The sequence below is a fragment of the Doryrhamphus excisus genome, chromosome 19, assembly GCF_030265055.1.
Source record: "Doryrhamphus excisus isolate RoL2022-K1 chromosome 19, RoL_Dexc_1.0, whole genome shotgun sequence".
Lineage (NCBI taxonomy): Eukaryota > Metazoa > Chordata > Actinopteri > Syngnathiformes > Syngnathidae > Doryrhamphus > Doryrhamphus excisus.
Genome location: NC_080484.1, coordinates 14,294,241 through 14,319,092, shown reverse-complemented (window position 1 = coordinate 14,319,092; position 24,852 = coordinate 14,294,241). Strand labels below are relative to the sequence as shown.

Below are 24,852 nucleotides of genomic sequence, written 5' to 3'. Positions count from 1 at the left end.
CTCACATTCATACCTATGGACAATTTGGAGTCACCAATTAACTTAGCATGTTTTTGGAATGTGGGAGGAAACCCACGCAAACTCCACACAGAGATGCCCGAGGGTGGAATTGAACCCTGGTCTCCTAGCTGTGAGGTCTGCGCACTAACCACTCGACCGCCGTGCCGCCCGGCTTTCATTCATTCATTCAATTTCTACCGATTTTCCTCACAAGGGTCGTGGGTGTGCTGGAGCCTATCTCTACACCCTGGACTGGTCGCCAGCCAATCACAGGGCACATATAGACCAACCATTCACACTCACATTCATACCTATGGACAATTTGGAGTGGCCAATTAACCTAGAATGTTTTTGGAATGTGGGAGGAAGAAAACCCACCAATGCACGGGGAGACACAGGCAAACTCCACACAGAGATGGCCGAGGGTGGAATCGAACCCTGGTCTCCTAGCTGTGAGGTCTGCGCGCTAACCATTAGACCGCCGTGCCGCGTAACAGGCTTTTCACCTGCTAATTTGACAAGGAAAAACACTGGAACTACTTTTCACTAAAAGTCCTGGGGGTCTTCGGGCCGTCATTTGTGAAAACAAGCTCAAGTGTTGTTGTAATGCTCCCGTGGGAATCTAACCCACTCGTGTAACTTGTCTCCCTCCACCATCACTACTACAGCAGTGGTACTCTGACCTCAGCTGACTGCAGTTAGACTTACCATAAAAATCAAGCAATGGCATGGCTACCATTGTCTCCTATGCAGCGTAATGAGTCGGGGGAAGGGGTGGGGGGGGAGTACAACCACAGCCACGAAAATTTTCTCAAGATAAATACGCATTATTTATTTACAAATAAAGTGGTTATGATAGAAATAAATACAAAATAAAAATCTGAGCATTATACTTCATGTGGTATTGCACCCATTTGGAAATGTACATCAGAAACACATGTTTAAAACCAGTAAAAGGAATATATACTGTATATTCCTCTGATTCAAATATTTATTTCCCAACATTACGTAGACATAAATATATTCATATAGTGTCTTTCTCTGTGATTTCTATTTCTTTTCATATAAATAATGTCTTCATCGGGGAAAGCGGGTGTCCATAAAAACTTTTCAAGTCCTTTTTGGGTGCCTCTGTCCTTCCGTACATACCAGCATCCGTTTCTCACCGGCATCCACATCCCTCCACCACCATGTCCTGGTAGTTTTTAAGGATGACCTTCTCGTATTCGTCCAGGTAAAGCAGAGAGATGGGGCTAAGGTCCGTGGGCACGCAACAGGCTCTGGGAATGTTGGAGTTGACCGAGTTGACCAGTGTCTGCACAATGGCGTGATTGGTAGAATTCAGGTGGTCTGCCAAAGGGAACGGACATTCCCCGTGACAGTAAAAGGCGTGGTAGCCAGGGGGCGCCACTATCCACTCGTTCCAACCCACATCACTGAAGTCTACGTAAAGGGCGTGTCTCTTGCAGCTGGCCTTGTGCTGGTGCTTCCTGCGCTGCTTGCGGAGCGCCGCTTGACGTTTCTCCCGCGTGTGCAGCACCGAGTCCCCGCGCCCGTCGTGGCCGTACGTGACCAGCAGAGGCCTCGCTTGAGGCCACGAGTCCCGGTCCTGGTGCAGGGACCGGCTCACCCTGACGTGTCGGCTTCGTCTCTGGGAATGCTCGCCGTTCAACTCCCGGTCTTCCGGGTGGTGCACCTCCACCATGAAGCCGTGGTTATGGCCGTTCCCGGAGGTCCACTGAGATACAGCAGGGCTGACGTCGAAGCTCTCCCATCTGCTCAAAGAGTCCTGCACGAGTCGGGTGTCCAGCAAGCGGACCAGCGGCTCTGCTTGGCTACTTTTGGGACCCCCGAATATCTCATAAATGTTAATGCGATGGAACCCGGCTGCTGCAGTATAGTTGCTGCTGTTGCTGGGGCGAGGGACTCCCCGGACCTGATCCCTGTAGATGCGAAGCTCTGCGGACGTGATGAGCTCTTTTTTGGGGACGGAAGTGAGGTTGAAGTAGAACTGCTGGGTGGTTTTGCCTTTCAGGCGGGCCAGGGCCTCCAAGGACTCTGGAGAAGACAAAAAAAAGGGCAGAGTGAGATGTCAGTTTAGTTAACGATCTCCCGCCGTAGGGATTAAGACGTGAGACGCGTGGTGTGATTTATGACTTTTTTTTAGTGTTCTCCGCCAGAACATTTGCAACTTTGCAGCCTGGCACATGCTGAGCTTGGGTGTCATGCAGGAGAAACAAACTCGGTTCCGATCTTGGTCACTTTTTAGGGGTGTCACCAGACAAGATGATAAGGAAAAATACTATGAAAAAAAAAGACTATTTTGCAATTTCATGGGCTGCACGGTGGATGAGTGGTTAGCGCGCAGACCAGGGTTCAATTCCACCCTCGGCCATCTCTGTGTGGAGATTGCATGTTCTCCCCGTGCATTTGTGGGTTTTCTCCGCTTTCCTCCCACATTCCAAAAACATGCTAGGCTACTCCAAATTGTCCATAGGTATGAATGTGAGTGTGAATGGTTGTTTGACTATATGTGCCCTGTGATTGGCTGGCCACGAGTCTCGAGATTGTACCCCGCCTCTTGCACAAAGACAGCTGGGATAGGCTCCAGCACCCTCATCTCGTGAGGATAATGAATGTATGTTACACATAGACAAACTGCATGACCGCCTAAAGGGCTCACGCCGCTCATGCCATTGTTCTAAGGAAGAAACATGCCAAGATTTAAGGAACATTCCAGGTTTAAGGAAGACATGGATTTTCACCTGGTTGGATGATATCAACCAGAAAGGTTCTCATCTCCAGTAAATCGAGGCCCAGAATACTGCAGTAAACCTCGCATACGTATATCGGATTCAATTGTTCCCACTGGTTTTGTCCGATATAAGCGAAATCCGTTATATGCGTATACCGGAAAATGTCTGTTTTACGCATATATCGGATTTATATCCGGTATATGCGTAAATCGGATTTTATCCGTTATAAAAAGGCACTTCCTTGACTATGTTTCCAATGTACCTGGACGCGCAGGCAACGCTGCAAACGCTGCAAATGACGTCGTATAGCGGCCTGTCACGATTCGGCGAATCGGAGCGCCACGATGCGGCCATCCGATATATGCGAGGGAAATTTAATGGAAATGCATTGGAACGGGACTGGAGATTTTCCGAAATAGGCGAAATCCGTTATAAAAAATCCCATATATGCAATGAATTTTTATTGGAAATGCATTACAGAAAAATCGGTTCTTTTTTATCTGTCCGTTGTGGGCGAATTTCCGATATATCCGAGTCTGATATATCCGAGGTTTACTGTACTATCATCACCCGAATGATAGTTGGGCCAGATTCAGTTTTCTGTGCTCGTCCCCCTTTGAACTCTCAGGAGGATGCTCGCGTATTTAGGAAATTCCACCATCTCATCCTAAAGGCCCCACCAAGAGGCACAAAGACCTCAATTAGGCGTATCGCTCTTTATTTGATGTGGGAAAGCCCCCCCCCCCACTTGTCTCTCCTTCTCCGCAATCCCTCTCTTTCTTTCAAATCCTCATACTCCTCTGTTCCCCACATCCCAAATCCTCTTTTCTCCGTCTCGCCGTCTTTAGTTTTTCACTCCGCCGCCGGTGCTACACTCGCACTCCCTCCCTCCCTCCCCACCTCCTCCTCTTCCTCAGACTGAACAAGTCTGGGCTTGTTGAAAACGTGTGAACCATAGATTGAGCGTATCAACATTCCTAATTCCTTTAGCGCTCCATTCCAAAACAAAGCAAAAAAAGCTAGAGCGATGTGTCCGTCGGGGGCCACTTGGCGTCCTATCTGCTGCTTGTTTTTGCACATGTCCGAGCAAAAGGGACATAAGACGCCGATATGCGGAGTGGTGGGTGCCAGCCTTTTGGAAATGAGGAGACTGGTCGGAGACTGACATGCAGCGGTTAGGTTTTTTTCTGCAGTGTGGCACGGTCACCACTAGGTGTCATCGCTCTTCATCGCCCCAAACGCCCCTCTCACTCAACCCCCCAATGGAAACTGACAATACACACGAACCCTGGTAGGGTTCCGATGTCACTTTCCTGTCCTAACTACTGCTACCTTTAGCCATGACCAGACGTTCCAGGGTTGGTCGGAAAAGTCGAATGATTTCAACACGTTGGGCCTGGTACTGAAAGTTTTACACTTCATCCAAGCTTCAGTAAAATGGAGCAAACCACAGCGTTGTCTACAACTTATATCCCTTCCATTATTTCCCAAATTGTCTTTTTTCCATTTTAATTTCTGAGAATTTGACAGGTATTTTACCAGCATGGAGTGTTTGCTTCTTGGCTTAAGGAATCAAAGGTCTAGGAAAAAAAAATGCAAAAATCCTTACATTTGTTGATGCAGTACACTTTGTCATTGGCAGATTATATAGCCTAGCTAACTTTTTTTAACGGGGATGTCAACCTCGGTCAACTCGAATGCCTGATCTTGCGGTTAAGGACGATGGAGTCATCCATGCAATTCCAGTTGCATTATTAAAAGAGTAATTAGAATAACATCATTTTTAGTACACTTATTTTGCTAAACCATATCTGGCGCTCTTATTATTATTATTTTTTTTAGAGTTGACTAGAATTAAAGAATAATGTACAGTACATTTAAACAATGTTTGTAAACTTATCAAGATTGGAGCTACACACACACACATGTGATTGACACAAGTTAGAGCCAGTTAGATGCGGACACATAAGTCACACATCTTGATCCAATCAGGAGAGGGTAACGCCCCTGCGTGGGTGGGGCTCAAGAATAGCATTTCAAGCTAGGCACTTCCTACTTGGAGACCTTCTGGTATCCGCCTTTGAAGAGGTCCAGTGCTGTACTTTGAGATATTTCCGTACAATTTCTTGTGTAAAAATTGTAAACAAAAAAAAAAATTATTCGACTGATCTCTTTTTGCGAAGAGTAAACGTGTATATTATAAGCGGGCATCGCTCATTAAACCACAAGACAATAAGAAAATAAACTCAACCAGCCTGACTCGCACACAAACAGCCGCCCTAGCATGCTCTGCTAAACTAAGCTAATCTCACTAGCTTATTTTGTGAGATTCCACGTTAAAAGGATGGATGTCACATCAATGAAACGCATCGGAACCTGAGCAGCAACCAATCAGGAAATGTTGATTGACACCATATGACTTCATTTCCCATGAGTGCCGTGTTGTGTGTCGCTGAAGTAACAGAGGTCACAAAAGGCTCGCCGCCCTTTTATCCCTCTCCCGTGGTGCGTGTCTGGAAAAACTCTTTTCAGAGCCACCGCAAACACCATCAATTATTAAGTAAGAAATTCACCCTGGGGATTCCGCGGCCGTCCGGTTTTGCATCACTCGGCTTTCTGAAGGGGAAACGCGCGTCCTCGCCGCACAAACGTATACATTAACGTTGCAAATAAATGAAGGCGCGTGTCACCCCCCCTGAATGACTAACGCGCCGTGACACAGCCCAGGCTCTGAAGTCGAGCGCTGACACCCTGAGTCATGTTTAAATACAGGTTGGGGCTGTCTGAAGGGTGCCCAGCAGCGCTGCGGCTGACAGGTAAAGGTATGCCGCTAATACGTACCTTCGTGGTGAAAGCTTCTAATCGTGTTGGCCTTGCTCGCCGCCCTCTCGGCGTGTTTCCCCATGCTCCGGGGCCGCCTGGCGCTGTGGTCGCCGTTGGCGGAGTGCATGCGGTAGAGATCCACCATGTACTGCGGCACCACGGCGTTCTTTCCCGGCGTGGGTCTGCGCTTGAGTCCGAACATGCTGAGTAGCCGCATCTCAAACTCGTTTAGGAAGCTCTCGGTCTGCTGCGGGCTCTGCGTTCCCGAGTCGCTGTACTTCCGCCGGCCCACTTCAGGGATGAGCCCCGTCGCACCTTCCATCAACACCTCGGCGAGCAGCAGTACCATGAGAGAGCCGACCACGGCGACCATGATCAGTCAGTCAACTGCGGAAGCAGAAAGTGGGGGTCCTGTCAGTACCACCGTAACTACCGAGGCTTGAAGACACCTCTTTGCTTTGAAGAAAAAAAAAACAAGGGGTTGGGAATTAACCCCAGCAGAACATTGATCTAGGATGAAGATGGAGGAAGTCCATGAAAGAGAAGGGGGAACAGGAAGGGACAAATCAAAGACGCTTGTGGGCGAAGCCCGAGTCTCCAATTAGAAATAAGTGATACAGCGAAGGAATGCGGCGGCCCTGGAGATCACAGGAGGCATGAAAGACTGCTGTCAAGGAAAGAAGAAGAAGAAGAAGAAGAAGAAGAAGAAGCAAGGAGAGGCTGCCAGTCGCTGCTGCAAGCGTCAATTTGTGGAGGCTTTGACGCTGTGTATAATCATAAGGGATAGGGTTACTTCAAGAGGCTTGCAGGTGTTAGATCTGACGTGAGCACCAGGGCCAGATGGAGCCTGCGTGGGACAACACATCCTCAACACACACACATAAAACTTTTCCACAACCATGGATGAAAAACTAAGTGGAATCAAACCTTTACAAGTCACTCCAGTGTGATTCCTTCACTTGAAAAACAAAGTAACAAACTTGTGGTGCTTACCTGACGAGGAGGCGCTGTGTCCGGTCGTCGTTCCACCTTTGGGTTCCGATAAAGTCCACATGAATTCGCGTTAAATCCACGCTCCGAGGACTACAGACGGACAGCCCGCTTCCTTCGCCCGTCCGCCGGCCAGGCTCATACTGTCAACAGCAAGCCAGACCACCAGGCTGCTAGCTTCGCTTCTTATTGCGCGGCTTTTTACGCACCAAAAAAAAAGTCACCCACGACTTTTCTCTTCTTTACGACGACGAGGAGCAAGCTTGTCTGCTCAGGAGGGAGCGGTCAAAGTATAAAGCTTCTCGGGTGGACATTATGCCCATTAATAGCGTCAAGTAGAAGAAGTGCAAAATGGAAAAAAAAAAACAAACGTCGCGCCGTGGAAGAGCGGAAGAGTCGCGTCGTGCGTCTCCGCCGTGCGCCACCGTCTGAGTGCTGCGATTGATTGGCGCCTTCACCCTCTCCGCCCCGCGACTTCTTTTTGTCGTCCGGTGATGTCACCGAGGGGCTGTCAATCACTCGGCCTACCCATTAAAGCACCTCCCGCAGATTTCTACCCCTCCTAGTCCCTCCTCGTCTAACCCAGGCGCAACTTTTGTTTTTTTTTTTAACCTTTTCTCACGTAAAATAAGCAGACATTAAAAACAACAACTTTTTCAAATATAACTTTTCTAAGCATTAGCACCCCCCAGGAATATTTGCACGACTCCAGAGACGCCCCCCTCTTGCATTTTGACTGTAGTATTACTCCTTAAAAATCATGAAATATGCAGGAGAACTTTATTTAAAGTGGAAAGCTTTCCTGAATCGGCACCAAAGTTCGTAGAGTTCTTCCTTGGCCCCTCCCCCCCACAAAAAAAATGATGCCCAATATAAATATAAATATCCTCTAGCATCAGGAAGGACATTTCCACCAAATGTCCTAGAAAGCCAAAACAATGTATTCAATGTATTCTTCTTTTTTTTTACATGAATGGTGAAGTGGGGGCTGCATGTGGGAATGATGACTGGGAATGATGTCTGCCTGTGGACTGCTTGGTTATATACACAATCTTTGAAAGGGGGTGGGGGGGTTGGAGTAAATCCTTAAAGCAGAGTACATGCTGTACAGGTACACGTACATGCATGTGTACAAATACGTGTACAGGTGAGACATAGGTAGTATGACAAGGTACACAGTGTAGTATTCGGGGGTGGGGGAGGAATGTCATAAATCATAAAGTGTTACTTTGCTTGATATTTGATTGAAATGAAGTAGAAATTATAATTAATAATCATTAAATGTAGTTGGCCGATGTCTGATGTTGTGGCTTGGCAGGATAGAAACAGAAGCACCGACAAGATGAGAGGAACCTACAGGAATGTACAGGAATTTACAGTAACGTAGAGGAACGTACAGGAGTGTAGAGGAACATACAGGAACATACAGGAACATACAGGAACATACAGGAACATAGAGGAACATACAGGAACATAGAGGAACATAGAGGAACATACAGGAACATAGAGGAACATACAGGAACATAGAGGAACATAGAGGAACATACAGGAACATAGAGGAACATAGAGTAACATACAGGAGTGTAGAGGAACATAGAGGAACGTAGAGCAACATACAGGAACGTACAGTAACGTAGAGGAACATAGAGTAACATACAGGAGTGTAGAGGAACATACAGGAACATAGAGGAACATACAGGAATGTAGAGGAACATACAGGAGCATAGAGGAACGTAAAGGAACGTAGAAGAATGTAAAGGAACATACGGGAACGTGCAAGATTATACAGGAACGTACAGGAATGTAGAGGAACATAGAGTAACGTAGAGGAACATACAGGAGTGTAGAGGAACATACAGTAACGTAGAGGAACATACAGGATTGTTGAGGAACGTAGAGGAACGTAAAGGAACGTACAGGATTGTTGAGGAATGTAGAGGAACGTAAAGGAACGTACAGGAGCATAGAGGAATGTAGAGGAACGTACAGGAAGGTAGAGGAATGTAGAGGAACATAAAGGAACATACAGGAACATAGAGGAACGTACAGGAACGTAGAGGAACGTACAGGATCATACAGGAACGTAGAGGAACGTACAGTACAGCCTGCTTTGGCATGTACCAATATTTGATATAATATACATGATATTCCTTTTTTACTTTCAATGTTATTGTTCTTCTAAGCGACATATTGTTATTATATAAGTATAACTATAAGTATTTAGTATAGTATTTATACTGCATACTACTGTATATTCCCTGTTCTATACTCCCTATTGATACTGCTTATTAGAATTGCACCACAGAGAGAAAGGAAGGTCATTCGGGTGCTCTGTGTGTCGGGAACAGGAGGGCCTGTCTGATGTGATCCATGGGCCGGATTGGGCCCTTCGGCCGCCATTTGAATATCCCCGCTGTATTCGGCAATGGGCACCCCCCCCCCACTGAATCCCCCCAAATGAAGTGACCAGCATCACCATTGAATGCATCTGTACATATAACTGTACCAAAATAGGCCCTAAGTCAACACTTGGAAAGCCTACTGCTGCTGCCCATGTGTGCCCACTTAGAAATAGCAGCGCCGTGTTTGCTCAGCGCTCCTTGCTGTCTTCTCATTGGCCGTACGCTTGCTGCCGTCTACCGGGAAGAAATGATGGAGAGGTGTCACCGACTCGTTTGGCTTTAGCTGCTTTTGGAACCCTTTCTACACTAATGACTCAAATTATCCATAGGTATGAATGTGAGTGTGAATGGTTGTTTGACTATATGTGCCCTGTGATTGGCTGGCCACCAGTCCAGGGTGGACCCCTGCCTCTCGAATGAAGACAGCTGGGATAGGCTCCAGCATACCCCCACACTAATGAGGATAGTATAGAAGATGGATGGATGGATGTTGGCTTGGCCTGAAAGCTCACTTCTGGTCATGTGACAACGACAGGTCGGTGATGTCATTGTTTTAATGTTTTTCCAATGCGGTTCTTCCCACTCATCAGCTGTATTAAAAGGCGCTGCATCAGGTGATCCAGATGCTGGTGTCCGTGTGGATGAAAGGCCGAAACCGTAAAGTACTTGACCGTTTCCAGCTGACAACGTTTCCGTGTCTACAGCCCCCCCCCCCTCGGGGCCTGCTTTGGTTTGTCCCAAGGCCTGTAGCCACTTCATGACAATGCGTCGAGCCTGCAGGGGTGCTGCATGAAGTGTTTGCTGGGACATCTCCATAAGAAAAGCCCTCCATTGATTCCCCCTTAGTGGCGTCCATTAGGCCGTGATGGTCGGGCCGGGCCAGGCTGTGTTTTGGCCAAAGCGCCCCGCTCTGTTTTCATCCCGGGTGATGGCAATAGATTAAAGCTCACAGAGATCACAAGATATCTTTGTCTCCTTCGGGACAAAAACATTTTATGAGGGATAATCCCAGATCATCCACTTAGCAATTGAAATACAGAGAGGCCTTGTGTCACCTCCAAAAGCTCAGAGATGCTTTATTTCGGTAAGAGATGATTGTCCTCATGAAGGTTGGCGGGTATGCTGGAGCCTATCCCATATATACACAGACATAGACTAGCATAAAAACCCAGATCTTCCTCTTCTGACTTTAAGGGCCATCATGCGAACCAATCCGCCAGGCTACTGTGCGGGACCCGATCCGGGACCCCCGATCCCAAACCAGCAGTTTTGAGGAGATCAAGCTGTGTTTCTTGTGTATGTCAGATACACTTATCCACCCCCCCTCCCCCGCTGATCCAATTACACGCTGATTAAACAGTCTGCTATCTTATCTGTAGCACAAATGAACGACCTATAGCGAGGTTCAACCGCCGCCAGCTTGCATCCGTTAGTACATGATGACATGCACAAATATTTCTCACCCCTCCCCACACTAAAGCATAAGGCCACACCGGCGTGGGGTGGGGGGGGGGCTCCCACACAGAGCGAGCTATAAAAGTGAAGGGTCGGAGTGGTTTACTTGTCTTGTTTTTGCCGCACTTCAAGGAAGGAAGGAACATCATTCAAGTGAAATGCAGCTCTGTCAAAACAAGCGTCTTTTCCCACACTGCATTCCGGAACCTTTCCATGGACCGTTGCTACATTCGTGCATCTTGGAGTAAAAGCACATTTTCTATCATTTGCAAAGAATGTTATAACACGTGTTATAACACACCTCTTTCTCTTCTATGTGCCTTGTAAGGAAGCAGCCAATGAATGCTCCAAAAGGCACATGGATGCTAACATGGATGCTAACATGTCATACTTGGAGTATACTACCTTTGGCTAGCGGCCTGAGGCATTGGTAGCCAGTGTGTGCTGAAGCTAGTCGCTAGCCGCTAGCCGCTAGTTTCTAGCCGCTGTGGTGTAGCCAGGTGTCACTACACCAGGAAGGTAGTTCTTTGGTGTAACAATGTTCCTAAGAAGAATAATAAGAATGTGCTTCATATGCAGCTCACCTTGCTGGCCTTGAGTAATGCAGCCGTCCCAAAGATGCAGGAAGTGATGGAGGCCGTGGTGGAGGTATGGATGTTCTTCCATGTTGAGACTCTAGTACTACTTTGCCGGTGCACCTGCTCCTCTGAAGTACTTCATTAACTATTAACGCTATACCATCACCACTACATAAATCTCCACTTTTTAGAAACAATGTCTTCTTGCTGTTCCCTGGTGGTGGCAGTAAGGACCATCTCACTTCTTCACGTCTCCCTGAAGGTGAACATGCTGTGAAATGAAATAACACCCCTATAGTCACATTTACTCTCATGTTAGCCAATAGCATAGTCATAAATAAGACTCATGCTCATGTGTTGCTATAAATGTGTTCCGTACGAGGGGAGCTGAGTGAGAGGCAAACAGGAAGTGGCGTCGGGGGTTCAGAGTTGACTTTTAGCTCGGTGTGGATGACGGCCACAGCAGTAGTAGGGCATGTTGTGAGATCATTGAAAGCTGCGATCAAGTATTGTTCCATTATGGGCTAGCAATGTCAGCTATGACATGTCCGTCATGATAGAGTGAAAAGTTCTCCTCCCATTTTGTGTGGAAGTGGTTATTTTTTGGCTTTCTTTCTTGCTCTGTTACAAGCCTTTCTTAATTTGTCAATACAGGAAATAAATTGGAGGTGAACTCTAGTTAGCTTAGCACCTTGCTAATGTGTGTGCCCCTGCACAGACATGACACTTGAGCGATGTGGTGTAAATAGGAGTGTAAAGTGGACTATAGGGGTGTTATTTCACGTCTGCGGGACTCTACAAATGTATTTAGAAAGACATAAAGAGCTTTTTTATGTCAAAATTATTACTTCACTTTGTGCTAAGGTTTGGGTTGTTTTGGCTAATAATTGGTCATATTCAAGCATTTATTGATATATTCTTGATATATTATTGATTACTTTTCATTGGACTTTGTAGAAGAATGAGCATCCCAGTGTTGACATGGTTGTCATGCTGAGCAGGTCACATGATGGAAGCAATGGAGTGTGTTTGTGTGTATGGAATGGCTTGGCCCGCGTCTCCTTTTGGAGAAGGTCCACGGGTGCTGGAGCCAAACATCCAAGATGGACATTGAGATGATTTCTCATCTTTCTTTCACTAAGAAGGAGATTCGAGTGAAATTAGTAGCATTGCTTTATCTGGCCCAGAAGAAGACAGCAACATGCCGCGGCGGGCGCCCCGCCACGCGTGTGTCCATGTGCACGTCTTGCGCTGGATGCCGACGGCACGGCCCTCGCTTGTCATCACGTACATTCCAGGAGTCTGGAGGGTGATGTGAGGGTGGGGGGGTGGGGGGCGAAGCATCGAGATGACACGGCAGATCCGAGCATTAGCCTTTCACCTGCTGTTAACAGCAACTTGGCCAGACGCACGGCCTGCATTCCTCCGCCTTCAGCCAGATGGACTTTTACACTCCACACACTTTCTGGAGCTCCACCGCTGTGGGGTGGAGTCAGACCCCCCCCCCCCCCTCTTTCATTTGGAGCAGCGTCTTCTTCACTTGCAGACATTGAGTTTGTGTATTTACAGCACTGGTCAACACACACTCACATACCTGAGGGGTTATATGTACAACGTAGGACAAGTCACAAAGGAGGAAGGGAGTATTTGGTGATGTTGGGGGGGTCATCACTGTATCGGAAGAAAAAACTCACACCTGCAGGTCTGATTAAGCCAAATAAATTAGGGGGGTTGGGGGGGGTGGCACTAAGACACTAAGAGCCAGCATAAAAGCCAAAGTCAATACTACTGGAACTGAACATGTGGCACACTTCTCTACCCACTCATTTCAGCAACAAGATCATACCCCCCACCCCCCACCCTCCACCCCCCCAAACCAGATCACAGGCCGAGGCTTCAAACGGCCACAAAAGCACACTGATGTTGCTCGCGCTGCGTAATTTGCCAAAGTGTTTATTTGTTTGCGGCTTCTTTTCGTGACACTCTTAATCTGGGCGTGCGGCCTGTAATTAGAAATACACGCCAGGGGGAGGGGGGTAGGGAGGGTGGGGGGGCACACACACACACACACCACACCAGTCAGCATCTTCCTGCCTTCAAACCTGCTCTCCACCTGCTGGCCCGCCTCAGCCTTTACTCCTTTGCACGACTTTTCACTCGCCTATGAAAACCACCAAAGCACTCTGTAGGAAATCAACACCAGAGAGCATCTGTCTTATAGACAATCTTTTTTTTGCATTAGACAGCAAAGCACAACCATATCAAGATCTGTTAGTGCTGTTTTGCAGTGTGTACATAAAATCACAAGAGCGCCTCGTCACTCCGTGGATCTTTGACTCTTAGTCCCTAAGGGTGCTGGAGGGTTCTAGAGGGTTCTAGAGGGTGCTACTGTGACTCCAATGAATACTACACAGACTCGGAGTCAATAAAAGCAATGGAGTTCCTCATCACTGCTGTAAAGACACGCTTCCATTTAGCTAGCCAGTCACCTCCATTTTGGAGAGGAGAGAGGGATAAGTACAGGGATCAACGCATCTCCACTCATAAACACACCATGCGTCACTCAACTACACGTCTGCATGATTAGAAGCCTGGCCTCCACGTCCAAATGGACATTTTACCACTTCGGCCCAGCAGATGTTTACATCTCCTGATGCCATCTTTTAAGTCTTTTCTTTTAGTCGTTTCTATCTGGGACAGTTTTAGTCATTCATTCATTCATTTTCTACCGCTTTTCCTCACGAGGGTTGAGGGGGCGCTGGAGCCTATCCCAGCTGTCTTTGGGCGAGAGGCAACCTGGACTGGTGGCCAGCCAATCACAGGGCACATATAGACAAACAACCATTCACACTCACATTCATACCTATGGACAATTTGGAGTGGCTAATTAACCTAGCATGTTTTTGGAATGGGGGAGGAAACCGGAGTACCCGGAGAAAAACCTGGTCTCCTAGCTGTGAGGTCTGCACGCTAACCACTAGACCACCGTGCCACTCCAGTTTTAGTCAATGAAAGCTAAAAAAAAAAATATTTGAGACATCAAAACACATCAATCAATCAAATAAAAAATAGAATTGACCAATTGAAGTCTTGGGTTGTCTTAGCCACCAGTTTTTACCGGATGCTAAAATGCTAAAATGATGACGTTTTTGTAATCTGACTTCTGATTGGATAAGAATCAGCCCCATTGGTGATGGGTGCTGGTGTGAAAGTGACATGGGCCAGCACTTGTGATTCTGAAGGCCCCTAGGGAGATTGCAGCGGTATGGTAACACAAAGAAGCTGAAATCTGATTGGACAAAAAACACAATAATGTCTCAGGCAGGAGAAAAAAGGAGCGCTTGATTTGCTCACGCGGACTCTACGAGTAATCCTTTGAGCCAAATGTTTTATATTGTGGCGTTGATCGGTATGACATCATGCTGGAGCCTATCCCAGCTGTCTTTGGAGCGAGAGGCGGGGTACACCCTGGACTGGTCGCCAGCCAATCACAGAGCACATATAGACAAACAACCATTCACACTCACATTCATAACTATGGACAATTTGGAGTGGCCAATTAACCTAGCATGTTTTTGGAATGTGGGAAGAAACCGGAGTACCCGGAGAAAACCCACGCATGCATGGGGAGAATGGGGGATTAGCTCAAATGGTAGAGCGCTCCCTTAGCATGCGAGAGGTAGCGGGATCGATGCCCGCATCCTCCAACATTTTCTCCAATTTCGTTGTACATCTTGTATAATGACAATAAAGACCATTCCATTCCATTCCAACATGCAAACTCCACACAGAGATGGCCGAGGGTGGAATTGAACTCGGGTCTCCTAGCTGGTATGACATCATGATTCCTTTATATCGCACTACTGATAGCAGCACTGTATTTCTATGGCGAGTGCTGAAGCTGTAGAAAATAGGGCCTCGTCGCAGGGATTGTTTTGGGTGAAGGGTGTAAAAAGATCACGAAGGGGTCTTATTTCTAGCATGCACCCTTGCTATGTGAACAGGAAGTTATCAGTGCGCTTTGCTGAGATTTGAGCAATACCTCGGCTCCCGCTATAAGCAAAGCTGGCCTTGGCATGGCCAGAGCTAGTCCAGAAGGAGGCCATTTGCTTGTCACATTGCATTACGGCCGTGCTCCTCCGTGCAGCAGCAGCAGCAGCAGCATGTCGGCTATAGGGAGGACCTGATTGTGCTCTGGCATCCACAGAATGACATTATAGCAGCGCGGTTTCATGATAATAATAATCTCGGGAGCAGCTGTATAAACATTTAACTGACATCCACTCCCCGGGCACGCCGTATGTATCTTTAACTTCCAGCCAAGGGGGCCAGACTGATGCAACTATTCATATCTCCGCCCCAGCGCTTGGGATACTCGATATCCGTGTTAGTGTTTGCTGTAAATGTCAGCGGAGAAAGCATGTTCGCATTGTGCGACGTTTGAGTACACGCGTGTGATTTAGCGCTTCACGATCCCGCACCGGGCACTTCTACTATGTGTATATTTTGTATATCTTGTATATATCTTGTTAAATTGTCTTTTTTTTTTTACTCTACTTTATATATATATATATTTTTGTTGTTTTTTAAACTTGACTACTGCACTGAAAAGAGAAGCTCTCCAATTTTGTTATAATGACAATAAAGGCCATTCCATTCCATTCCATTCATTGACTTTGGACAAAAACTTTAAACTGCAGTGATACGTTTAGACGTGCCCCCCAACCCCCCGCCCCCCGCCCTAGCATATTTCCCGCCAACGTTTGTCTCAATTTGTGTAAATATTTATGTGAGTGAACTAACTGTTGTGTATACAGTAACCCGTCTTCCACACGGCCTGGTCTGGAATGTCCTTTAATTGGCGCTTTCCTCTGTTTATCCGCCTCCTCTGCTATGCTAACGCTCATGTACAATCAAGGTAGATACAGCCTGGACTTCCATTGTGCGTACCGACATCTAATAATGTTACTTGCACACTGCGGTGACGTGTCGTTTGTATCTGTGACACCATAAACAGATCCCAAATGGACTGGGATGGACGTACGGCAACAGAAGCCGAGCCAAGGGGGAGAGCTGCTGTATTTGACTCCACTCTCCGTCACCTCCTTGCCTGCTCAATCTCACACGGAGGAAATAGGGAAGAGGTTGAGTGAGACCACACCACCGAGGTAAAAGGCATTCCCCTCATGTTCCTCTCCTTGCACCTCACATGTTCTTAAGTTTAACTTAACTTAAGAGTGATATCAGTATATCAGAAACCAAACATCAAATTTCACGCATCTCAAGACGGAGCTTTCATCTGACCATTCGCAGATTATCTGTGGGATTATCAACCGGCTAGGCCGCTGGAGGATCTTCATGTGTTTCTCTTTGAGCTAGAACTTTGTTGCCCATGGTCCTTGTCAGGTTGGACGAAGCATCCATTGCTTATCTTCAGTGTCCTGCCTGAGGTCAGGAACCCACCCCAGCTGAGTCTTTAAATTCAGGTTCTTTCTTTCTTACGAGAACACTTGATTCAGTTTTTCTCTGACATTTTAGGAATGGATGAATGTAATGGTAATGGTTTTATTTCATTTGAACATGCATCAGATTACAATTGAATGCATCACATAATCAGTTCACAGTTCCACATGTCCAAAAGGAGTAGGAAGAAGCAAAGCTTATTAAATCCTACCCTTCCATCTGGTACTTTTACAATCATTTGTTCACTTCCTGCCTCCTGTATTATATATTATTATATGTATTACTTTCTAATATAGTTTAAGTTTTTATTTTTATTATTTGTATTTGTTTTTAATTTTTCTTTAATAATTTTTTATTTATTTTAATTTTATTTAATTTAATTTTTTATTTTTTGTCTGCATAATAACCATGCTGCAACACAGGTAACGCCATTTGTATCATTGCTCACTTTCTGGTAATGGTAATGGTAATGGTTTTATTTCATTTGAACATTACATCAGATTACAATTGAATGCATCACATAATCAGTTCCCAGTTCCACATGTCCGAAAGGAGTAGGAAGAAGCAAAGCTTATTAAATCCTACCCCTCCATCTGGTACTTTTTCAATCACTAACTGTTACATTTGTTCACTTCCTGCTTTCCATAATACAGTTTAAGGTTGTTTATGACCATCCAATGACATAATGGGTTCCATGTCGAAAGTGAGTTTATGTTTTTATTTTGTATTATATATTATTATATATATTACTTTTTAATATAGTTTAAGTTTTTATTTTTATTTGTTTTTTATTTTTCTTTATTAATTTTATTTATTTTAATTTAATTTAATTTAAAAAATTGTCTGCATAATAACCATGCTGTAACACAGGTAACGCCATTTGTTTCATTGCTCACTTTCTGGTAATGGTAATGGTAATGGTTTTATTTCATTTGAACATTACATCAGATTACAATTGAATGCATCACATAATCAGTTCACAGTTCCACATGTCCGAAAGGAGTAGGAAGAAGCAAAGCTTATTAAATCCTACCCCTCCATCTGGTACTTTTTCAATCACTAACTGTTACATTTGTTCACTTCCTGCTTTCCATAATACAGTTTAAGGTTGTTTATGACCATCCAATGACATAATGGGTTCCATGTTGAAAGTGAGGTTGGCGATGGACATGTTTCTTAAACCCTGTGGTTCTAAAACATGGTTCTCCGGCGGCTGAGCCCCACAGCACATCGTCTTTGGTGGAGGTCGCAGGTTGTCATTGGACGCAGACCATGTGTACGTGATGTCAGTTCAGCTCTGTGATGGATTATGGGACCGTTGGATTTGTGCAGCAAAAAAGAGCAGTTGTTGGTCTCGCAGAGGAACACTGGGCCTCTTGTCGCCATGTCCAATTCTAACCCAGAATGAAAGATTCTATTTTGCTAACCTGGTTAAGTCATCATATTACCTAAGACTCCATAAAGGGGAACAAACAGTAGCGTAGACCCGGCCTTCTTTTCATGTGCCTTGAGTGGCAGATTGGCTTTCATCAAACAGCCCCGGCGTGTTATGTAGTCATTTGGCCGCGCGGCTCTACCAAATTGATCCTCATATGCGCAACATATGGTGGAAGGTAGTTTTCCATGCGAGTGTTTTAGTATTTCCTCCTAATTAATTTGGCATGTACAAGACAAGCGCGAGCGGCCTCCCAGAACCCGAGGCACAAAAGCCGGCTCTGTTTCGCCCGTTCCAGCGCACGTCTGCGGTTTGCGACTTTCTGGGACTTTTGACACACCGTGTTAACACAGAACGCTACGTTTGGGGAAGAGGCTGTCGATGCCGTCTCGTCAGGACTGAGGCATTTTTTTTTATTCACGGACTATTCCGTACACTGAACAATGACATTCATATGTCGGCCCGTCACAGTAATCAATCATCAGTGCGGGTTTGTTGGCGCCAGCAAGTGTACACACAGAGTACTGCAAGTCGGCGTTGTGAGGAGGAACTAGAGTTTTCACGGGCGTACTAGCAAGGGTCAACACACACAGACCAGATAGATACTTTATCAGAATACAAGGATTAGAGGTCATAGCCATGTAAGAATGACCATTCTGGATAATGGTAATGGTTTTATTTCATTTGAACATTACTTCAGATTACAATTGAATGCATCACATAATCAGTTCCCAGTTCCACATGTCCGAAAGGAGTAGGAAGAAGCAAAGCTTATTAAATCCTACCCCTCCATCTGGTACTTTTACAATCAGTAACTATTACATTTGTTCACTTCCTGCTTTCCTAATATAATTTTAAGGTTTTTTTGTTGTTTTTTTTTTGTTTTTTCTTTTTTCATGTAAACAGCTAAAATAATGCATAAGGCTAAAAATAACCAATTCCCAATACATAGTCATGAGGTGATATGAGCATCCAATGACATAATGGGTACCATAGTAAGTGTCAATATAGTGATATATATAGCACCTAGCATATTCATCCTTGTATTTAGCAAACATCAACTGCTTGTATTGTTTCTTGAATTGGCTCATCGTTGTGCATTGTTTGACTTCCTTACTCAATCCATTCCATAGTTTGATTCCACATACTGAAATGCTATGGCTTTTTAACATAGAGAAGTATTGGATGGCATTTTTAGGTTATTTTTAGGGGCTGCACGGCGGTTGAGTGGTTAGCGCGCAGACCTCACAGCTAGGAGACGAGGGTTCAATTTCACCTTCGGCTGTCTCTGTGTGGAGTTTGCATGTTCTCCCCGTGCATGTGTGGATTTTCTCCGGGTACTCCGGTTTCCTCCCACATTCCAAAAACATGCTAGGTTAATTGGTGACTCCAAATTGTCCATAGGTATGAATGTGAGTGTGAATGGTTGTTTGTCTATATGTGCCCTGTGATTGGCTGGCCACCAGTCCCTAGGCCCTATTTTCTTCAGCTTCAGCGCTCGCCATAGGGCTGCTATCAGTAAAGCGATATAAAGGAATCATGATGTCATACCAGCTAGGAGACCCGAGTTCAATTCCACCCTCGGCCATCTCTGTGTGGAGTTTGCATGTTGGAATGGAATGGAATGGCCTTTATTGTCATTATACAAGATGTACAACGAAATTGGAGAAAACGTTGGAGGATGCGGGCATCGATCCCGCTACCTCTCGCATGCTAAGCGAGCGCTCTACCATTTGAGCTAATCCCCCGTTCTCCCCATGAATGCGTGGGTTTTCTCCGGGTACTCCGGTTTCTTCCCACATCCCACATCCAAAAACATGCTAGGTTAATTGGTGACTCCAAATTGTCCATAGGTATGAATGTGAGTGTGAATGGTTGTTTGTCTATATGTGCCCTGTGATTGGCTGGCCACCAGTCCAGGGTGTACCCCGCCTCTTGCCCAAAGATTGATTGTGGTGTTTTATTTAAGGTCTTGGTATTCCAGTGTTAAATACTTTTAAGTGAAAGTTGTACATGCATGACTATGCCATACAGTATATTATTATTAATACATTCATGAAAATCAATCGTTTTCAGGACCGTTATCGTCCATCAAATCAAGTCACGGTGACCGTCACATGTAGTTTGTCAGGAAACTTGCTCGTTTTTGAAGAAGTGAGTTCATTTCTAGTCGGGGTTCTTAGCTTTGGGTATGTGTGGTATGAAGCCGACCCGACCTGGATCCAGATCCTAACTCCCAGGTTATCCCCCTTCAAGTCTCAGCGTCTGCTGTGCTTTGGTCTTGCGGTGCCAATTCAAAGTCCTCGATTCGCCGTGAGACACAACACTTTCTTGTTCTTACTTGTCGCCACGTCAAGTCAAAAGACTTCCTCCAGCGGTGGCGTCGACACATGAAAAGTGTCCTTGATCAGATTAATCATTAAAGTGCAGAGATAGGAGCATACCTGGGCTTTGTTTTTAAGCCAATCTCATCTGACACCTTTGTTTGGATAGGGCGTCTGGGACCACCTAGATCAATGTAACTTTTGTTTGCCAAAACCACACACTTCTCCACTTGAAGGCCTCTTCTTCTTCTTCTTCTTCGGTCTTCACTGCCGGGTTTCCCCTTCTCCAACTGACTTCCTTTTCACAGCTTTTCATCTCTTTAAGAGATGGCATGCATGACTGCAGAAGAAACGACTGTCCGCGGCTAGCGAGCGGCCTTGTCTGCACATATAACGGGGCGGTATCTTTCCGACGCAGATGCACAAGCAGATACAAGCAGGTGTTTACCGGAATGTCTGAAGTTGAAGGGAAGATGGTGGGCTCTGATTAGAGCCTCAAGGAGAACTACTGACACTCAATCAAAGGATCCTCAGGATTCCTGATCTTCTTCTTCCTGCTTTTCCATTTTATTTGGCACGTTTAGCTTCTGGTTCGGGCGGTCGAGTGGTTAGCGCGCAGACCTCACAGCTAGGGTTCAATTCCACCCTCGGCCATCTCTGTGTGGGTTTTCTCCGGGTACTCCGGTTTCCTCCCACATTCCAAAAACATGCTAGGTTAATTGGTGACTCCAAATTGTCCATAGGTATGAATGTGAGTGTGAATGGTTGTTTGTCTATATGTGCCCTGTGATTGGCTGGCGACCAGTACCAGGGTGTACCCCGCCTCTCGCCCGAAGTCAGCTGGGATAGGCTCCAGCACCCCCGCGACCCGCTTCTGGTTCTGAATGTGTTTGATACCAGCTATGTGTTCCCTTTGAAGAGAATTTAAACATAAGTCCAAGTTCAGATGCCCGTGTTTGAGTCCAGTCTCGCAAGATCAGGTTGGATTTTGTGGTGCTTATCAAGGATCTTCCATTTCCTTCCCTCGGATCAAGAAGAAGCCTCTTCCGAATCGTGTGGCGGGTCAGCGGCCGGGGAAGCTGCCCCCCTGGTGGGCAGTCTCTGCCACAGTGGAAAGCTGCTTCTTTGTGGCATGCCTTATTTGTCAGCTCGTCCCCGAGCGGTCTTAAGTTACCTCTCCGAGCCCCCCCTTGGTATTACAACCCGATGACTGACGGGAAAATGGGGTGAGCTCTTTTTGCGGGGCTCAAACTAAAGCACCAATAAGAAGAAGAAGAGAACAACGGATCAGACGACTGATGTCAATCTACCCCCCCCCCCCCCCCCCCCCCCCACCCCTACCCCACCCCGTGTATGCTTATTGGGAAATAATAGCTCTAAAAAGGAATGGCCTTTAATCAATTCTCCCTCCCTGGTGGACCAGCGAGCGGCATGAAAGTCTCGAGTCGCGCGACCATAAGTCGTACGGAGATAGGCTCTAATTTGTGTGCTTCATGGTGTCCAGGCATCTCCGTCACACCACAGCAGGCCTTGATGCCATGTGTGAGCGTCAAAGGTTCCAAGGCTCCCCGGTGGTAAGAATCACGTTGCCAAAATGACCACGACCTCTAAATGAAACACTAACCCCCTTTTTAAAAGGGTTCCATTCAAAAGCCATGGCTTTTTTTTTTTTTTTTTTTTTAAAAAGGCGCATAAGGTAGCAATTTCCCTCAAATATGGCGTGGCCCAATAACTCCCGGAGTAACTGACACCATGTCAGGGCCAATGAAAGATTGTTCTTAACGACGTGTGTGTGAAGCATTAGCGAGATCAAACGTAGTAAAAGACAAACACGAGTTAAGTCGGGCTTCATTAGCGCCGACCGCTGTCATTCTTTTGTCTCTTTCTTGTTTTATAGTCGCGGCCCGAGCACTGAGGGAGCACATTGTTCGTTCCGAAGCCGTCGCAAATCTGTTTTAAGTTCAAGAGACGAGGAACCCTTTAATTTAAACCCCCAAAATGAAGTCATTCATTCCCCGCTAAACTGCAGCGTGACCCAGAAGGTTAGGTAAACAAATGTCCCTTGCATTACTGTCAGGAGCGCCAGCCCTCGCTCTGCCGTCATGTAAACTCCCACTCTCCGTTCCAGCTGCAGCCGGAGGGGGGGGGGGGAATGTATTCATCCGTGCTTTTCCTAGCACGCGGGGAGGGGAAACGAACGGGTACCTGGGTTCTGTTCTCAGGAAACCCAAACCGCAATGGAGAGAAAAGCTGTCTTGTTTCCGAGGCGGGGAGGACGGGCGGTATGGGTGGATGTGCTGAGCCCAGCAGGGCCCGGCTCGGGCCTCCGACCAGACTCCAGCTCCAACATGAGCTGGAATGTGAGGAATCCTACTGGGATGATATTCCAACGCAGGGGTCCAAACCTTGCTCTGGTGCTTTGTTTGTTGTGGTGTGTTTGGCTCGCGTATAGTAAGGAGGCAGGGATGCGGCCAGCAATGTTCCTGAGGGGTGGGGGGCCGGGGGGCGGGGGGCACAACATCAGCGTCCGCGTTGTGCCAGATTAGTAAATAGTTGCATCCAGACGGGAATAGAGATAAGTGGGTTCCACGCTTCACCCTCTTTCAAAAGTGACTTGTTTGACTGGGATGACTGTGAACATCCAGCAGCAACACGACGTTTTGACGTTTTAACATTTGGCGGCTTGAAAACAATATCAGCATCTGTGTTGGCCAGATTAGTAAATAGTTGCATCCAGACGGGAACGGAGATAAGTGGGTCCCACGCTTCACCCCCCTTCAAAACGGGCGTGGAGAGCACTAATCGTTTGTGTTTACAAAATTGACAGATAGAGTTTGACTTAAGGCTTCCTCTTGTGAGAAAAGAAAAGAAAAAGAAACTTCCAAACTTCCAGGATGAATGGGACACTGTGAACATCCAGCAGCAACACGACGTTTTGACGTTTTGACATTTTAATGTCTTAACGTTTGGCGGCTTGAAAACAATATCAGCGTCCGCGTTGTGCCAGATTAGTAAATAGTTGCATCCAGACGGGAACAAAGTGGGTTCCACGCTCCACCCCCCTTCAAAATGGACGTGGAGAGCACTGATCGTTTGTGTTTGTAAAAATGACAGAGTTTGACTTAAGGTTTCCTCTTGTGAAAAAGAAAAGAAACTTCCAGGATGACTTGGAGACTGTGAACATCCAGCAGCAACACAACATTTTGACATGACTACTATTTGCTGATTGGTCAGCATAGAGCTTTGACATTTCAATGGATGTTTCACGGAAATGTGTGGTTTTGAACGTACCGTTGATTATGCCATATTTGATGATGATGTGTGATCTGGTGGAGTTAGACGCAGTCTGTCACACGCCGTACACTGTACACTTAGAAAGGCGGCGATCAGACCGGCACGCGAGCCACATCAAACAGCACATCTGTTAGAGTCGCAGCAGCAGCTCCAGCGAGGATAGGAATCATTCCCTGGATGCGTCTAATGGGACACTAATTGCTTCTTAGTGTGTCGGAGGACAAGAGAGAGAAGACAGAGGATGGCGGGGTGGGGGGGGTGCTGACTGAGGCTAGTAATGACTGCCAATGGAATGCCTACAGCCATAATCCCCTCTGTCACTGCTGACAGATCCTCTTGACCTCTGAACTCCCCATGTAAGGAAGGGAAAGAAGGAAGTCCCAACTTAATAAAATGAGCCAGTGGTTTAGTCGTCGGTGTGACAGTCGCTCAGGCACTTTGTGGCCGTCGCTGGCTAACAAGGTGGAGGTCGCCTTTTCTCCTTATACCAACTCTGAAGACTACTCGACCTTTAAATAGATCATGTTGACTATTTACTCGTCATATTGTACTTAGACAGTAGTAGTACTTCAGACAGTAAATAGTTGAATATCTTTGTTGATGACATAAGACAATCCTCCAATTGCAACACTTTTCTGACTATTAATCACACATTAGTACATTTCATTTTGCCGGCGTAGGGGCTGGCTTGGCTTGCGGACCGCTGAGCTGGAGGGGGGGGTGTCAGCGCGGGTCAGGCGAGTCCAGCTAAACAAACAAACGCTATCAAAGAGGACATTTCTTGGCCGATCGGCCAAGTTTTGCCTTCACAGATAGTGTACATTCACCAGATGCTCCCTCGGGTGGGGGGGGGGGGGGTGGACTTACACTGATGCACGTTGCCTTTGCACTCATTGGACACAACATTACACACAATATTGCACAGCCAGGGGTGCCACGATAGGTACATATTAGGTATACACACGTGTACACACAGGGGTGCCACGATAGCTATTAGGTATACACACATGCATACCCAGGGGTGCCACGATAGCTATTAGGTATACACACCTGTACAGCCAGGGGTGCCATGATAGCTATTAGGTATACACACGTGCACAGCCAGGGGTGTCACAATAGCTATTAGGTATACACACATGTACAGCCGGGGGTGCCACGATAGCTATTAGGTATACACACATGCACACCCAGGGGTGCCATGATAGCTATTAGGTATACACACATGTACAGCCAGGGGTGCCACGATAACTATGTATTAGGTATACACATAGGGGTGCCACAATAGCTATGAGGTATACACACATGCACACCCAGGGGTGCCATGATAGCTAT

The 24,852-nt window shown here is 46.4% G+C and overlaps 2 protein-coding genes and 1 non-coding gene across 3 annotated transcripts in view; 1 reads left to right on the top strand and 2 right to left on the bottom strand.

Annotated features, from left to right (window-relative positions):
- Positions 1 to 829: 829 nt before the first annotated feature.
- Positions 830 to 6,995, bottom strand: bmp2b (bone morphogenetic protein 2b). The gene is made up of 3 exons (XM_058057852.1): positions 6,573 to 6,995; positions 5,598 to 5,966; positions 830 to 2,058 (listed from the first exon to the last, which is right to left on the bottom strand). Exons 2-3 carry the CDS (start codon positions 5,950 to 5,952, stop codon positions 1,163 to 1,165), a joined length of 1,251 nt encoding a protein of 416 aa, XP_057913835.1. The 5' UTR covers positions 5,953 to 5,966; positions 6,573 to 6,995; the 3' UTR covers positions 830 to 1,162.
- A 9,023-nt stretch (positions 6,996 to 16,018) lies between these two features.
- LOC131107633 (1-phosphatidylinositol 4,5-bisphosphate phosphodiesterase beta-1) overlaps positions 16,019 to 24,852 on the top strand; it is a 90,336-nt gene continuing 81,502 nt past the window's right edge. Inside the window, exon 1 of the mRNA XM_058057844.1 lies at positions 16,019 to 16,172. The gene's annotated coding sequence lies outside the window, so the exon portion shown is untranslated. The remainder of the gene's footprint in view (positions 16,173 to 24,852) is intronic.
- trnaa-agc (transfer RNA alanine (anticodon AGC)) lies at positions 19,578 to 19,650 on the bottom strand. Its single transcript has one exon. It is a non-coding gene; the product is annotated as a tRNA-Ala (tRNA).

Bases quoted from the DNA above. Each gene is read 5' to 3' on its own strand.
- bmp2b (XM_058057852.1), bottom strand. From the start codon at position 5,952: ATGGTCGCCGTGGTCGGCTCTCTCATGGTACTGCTGCTCGCCGAGGTG. The intron at 2,059-5,597 runs GTACGTATTAGC...TGTCTTCTCCAG, and splicing joins TAGAAGCTTTCACCACGAAG to AGTCCTTGGAGGCCCTGGCC.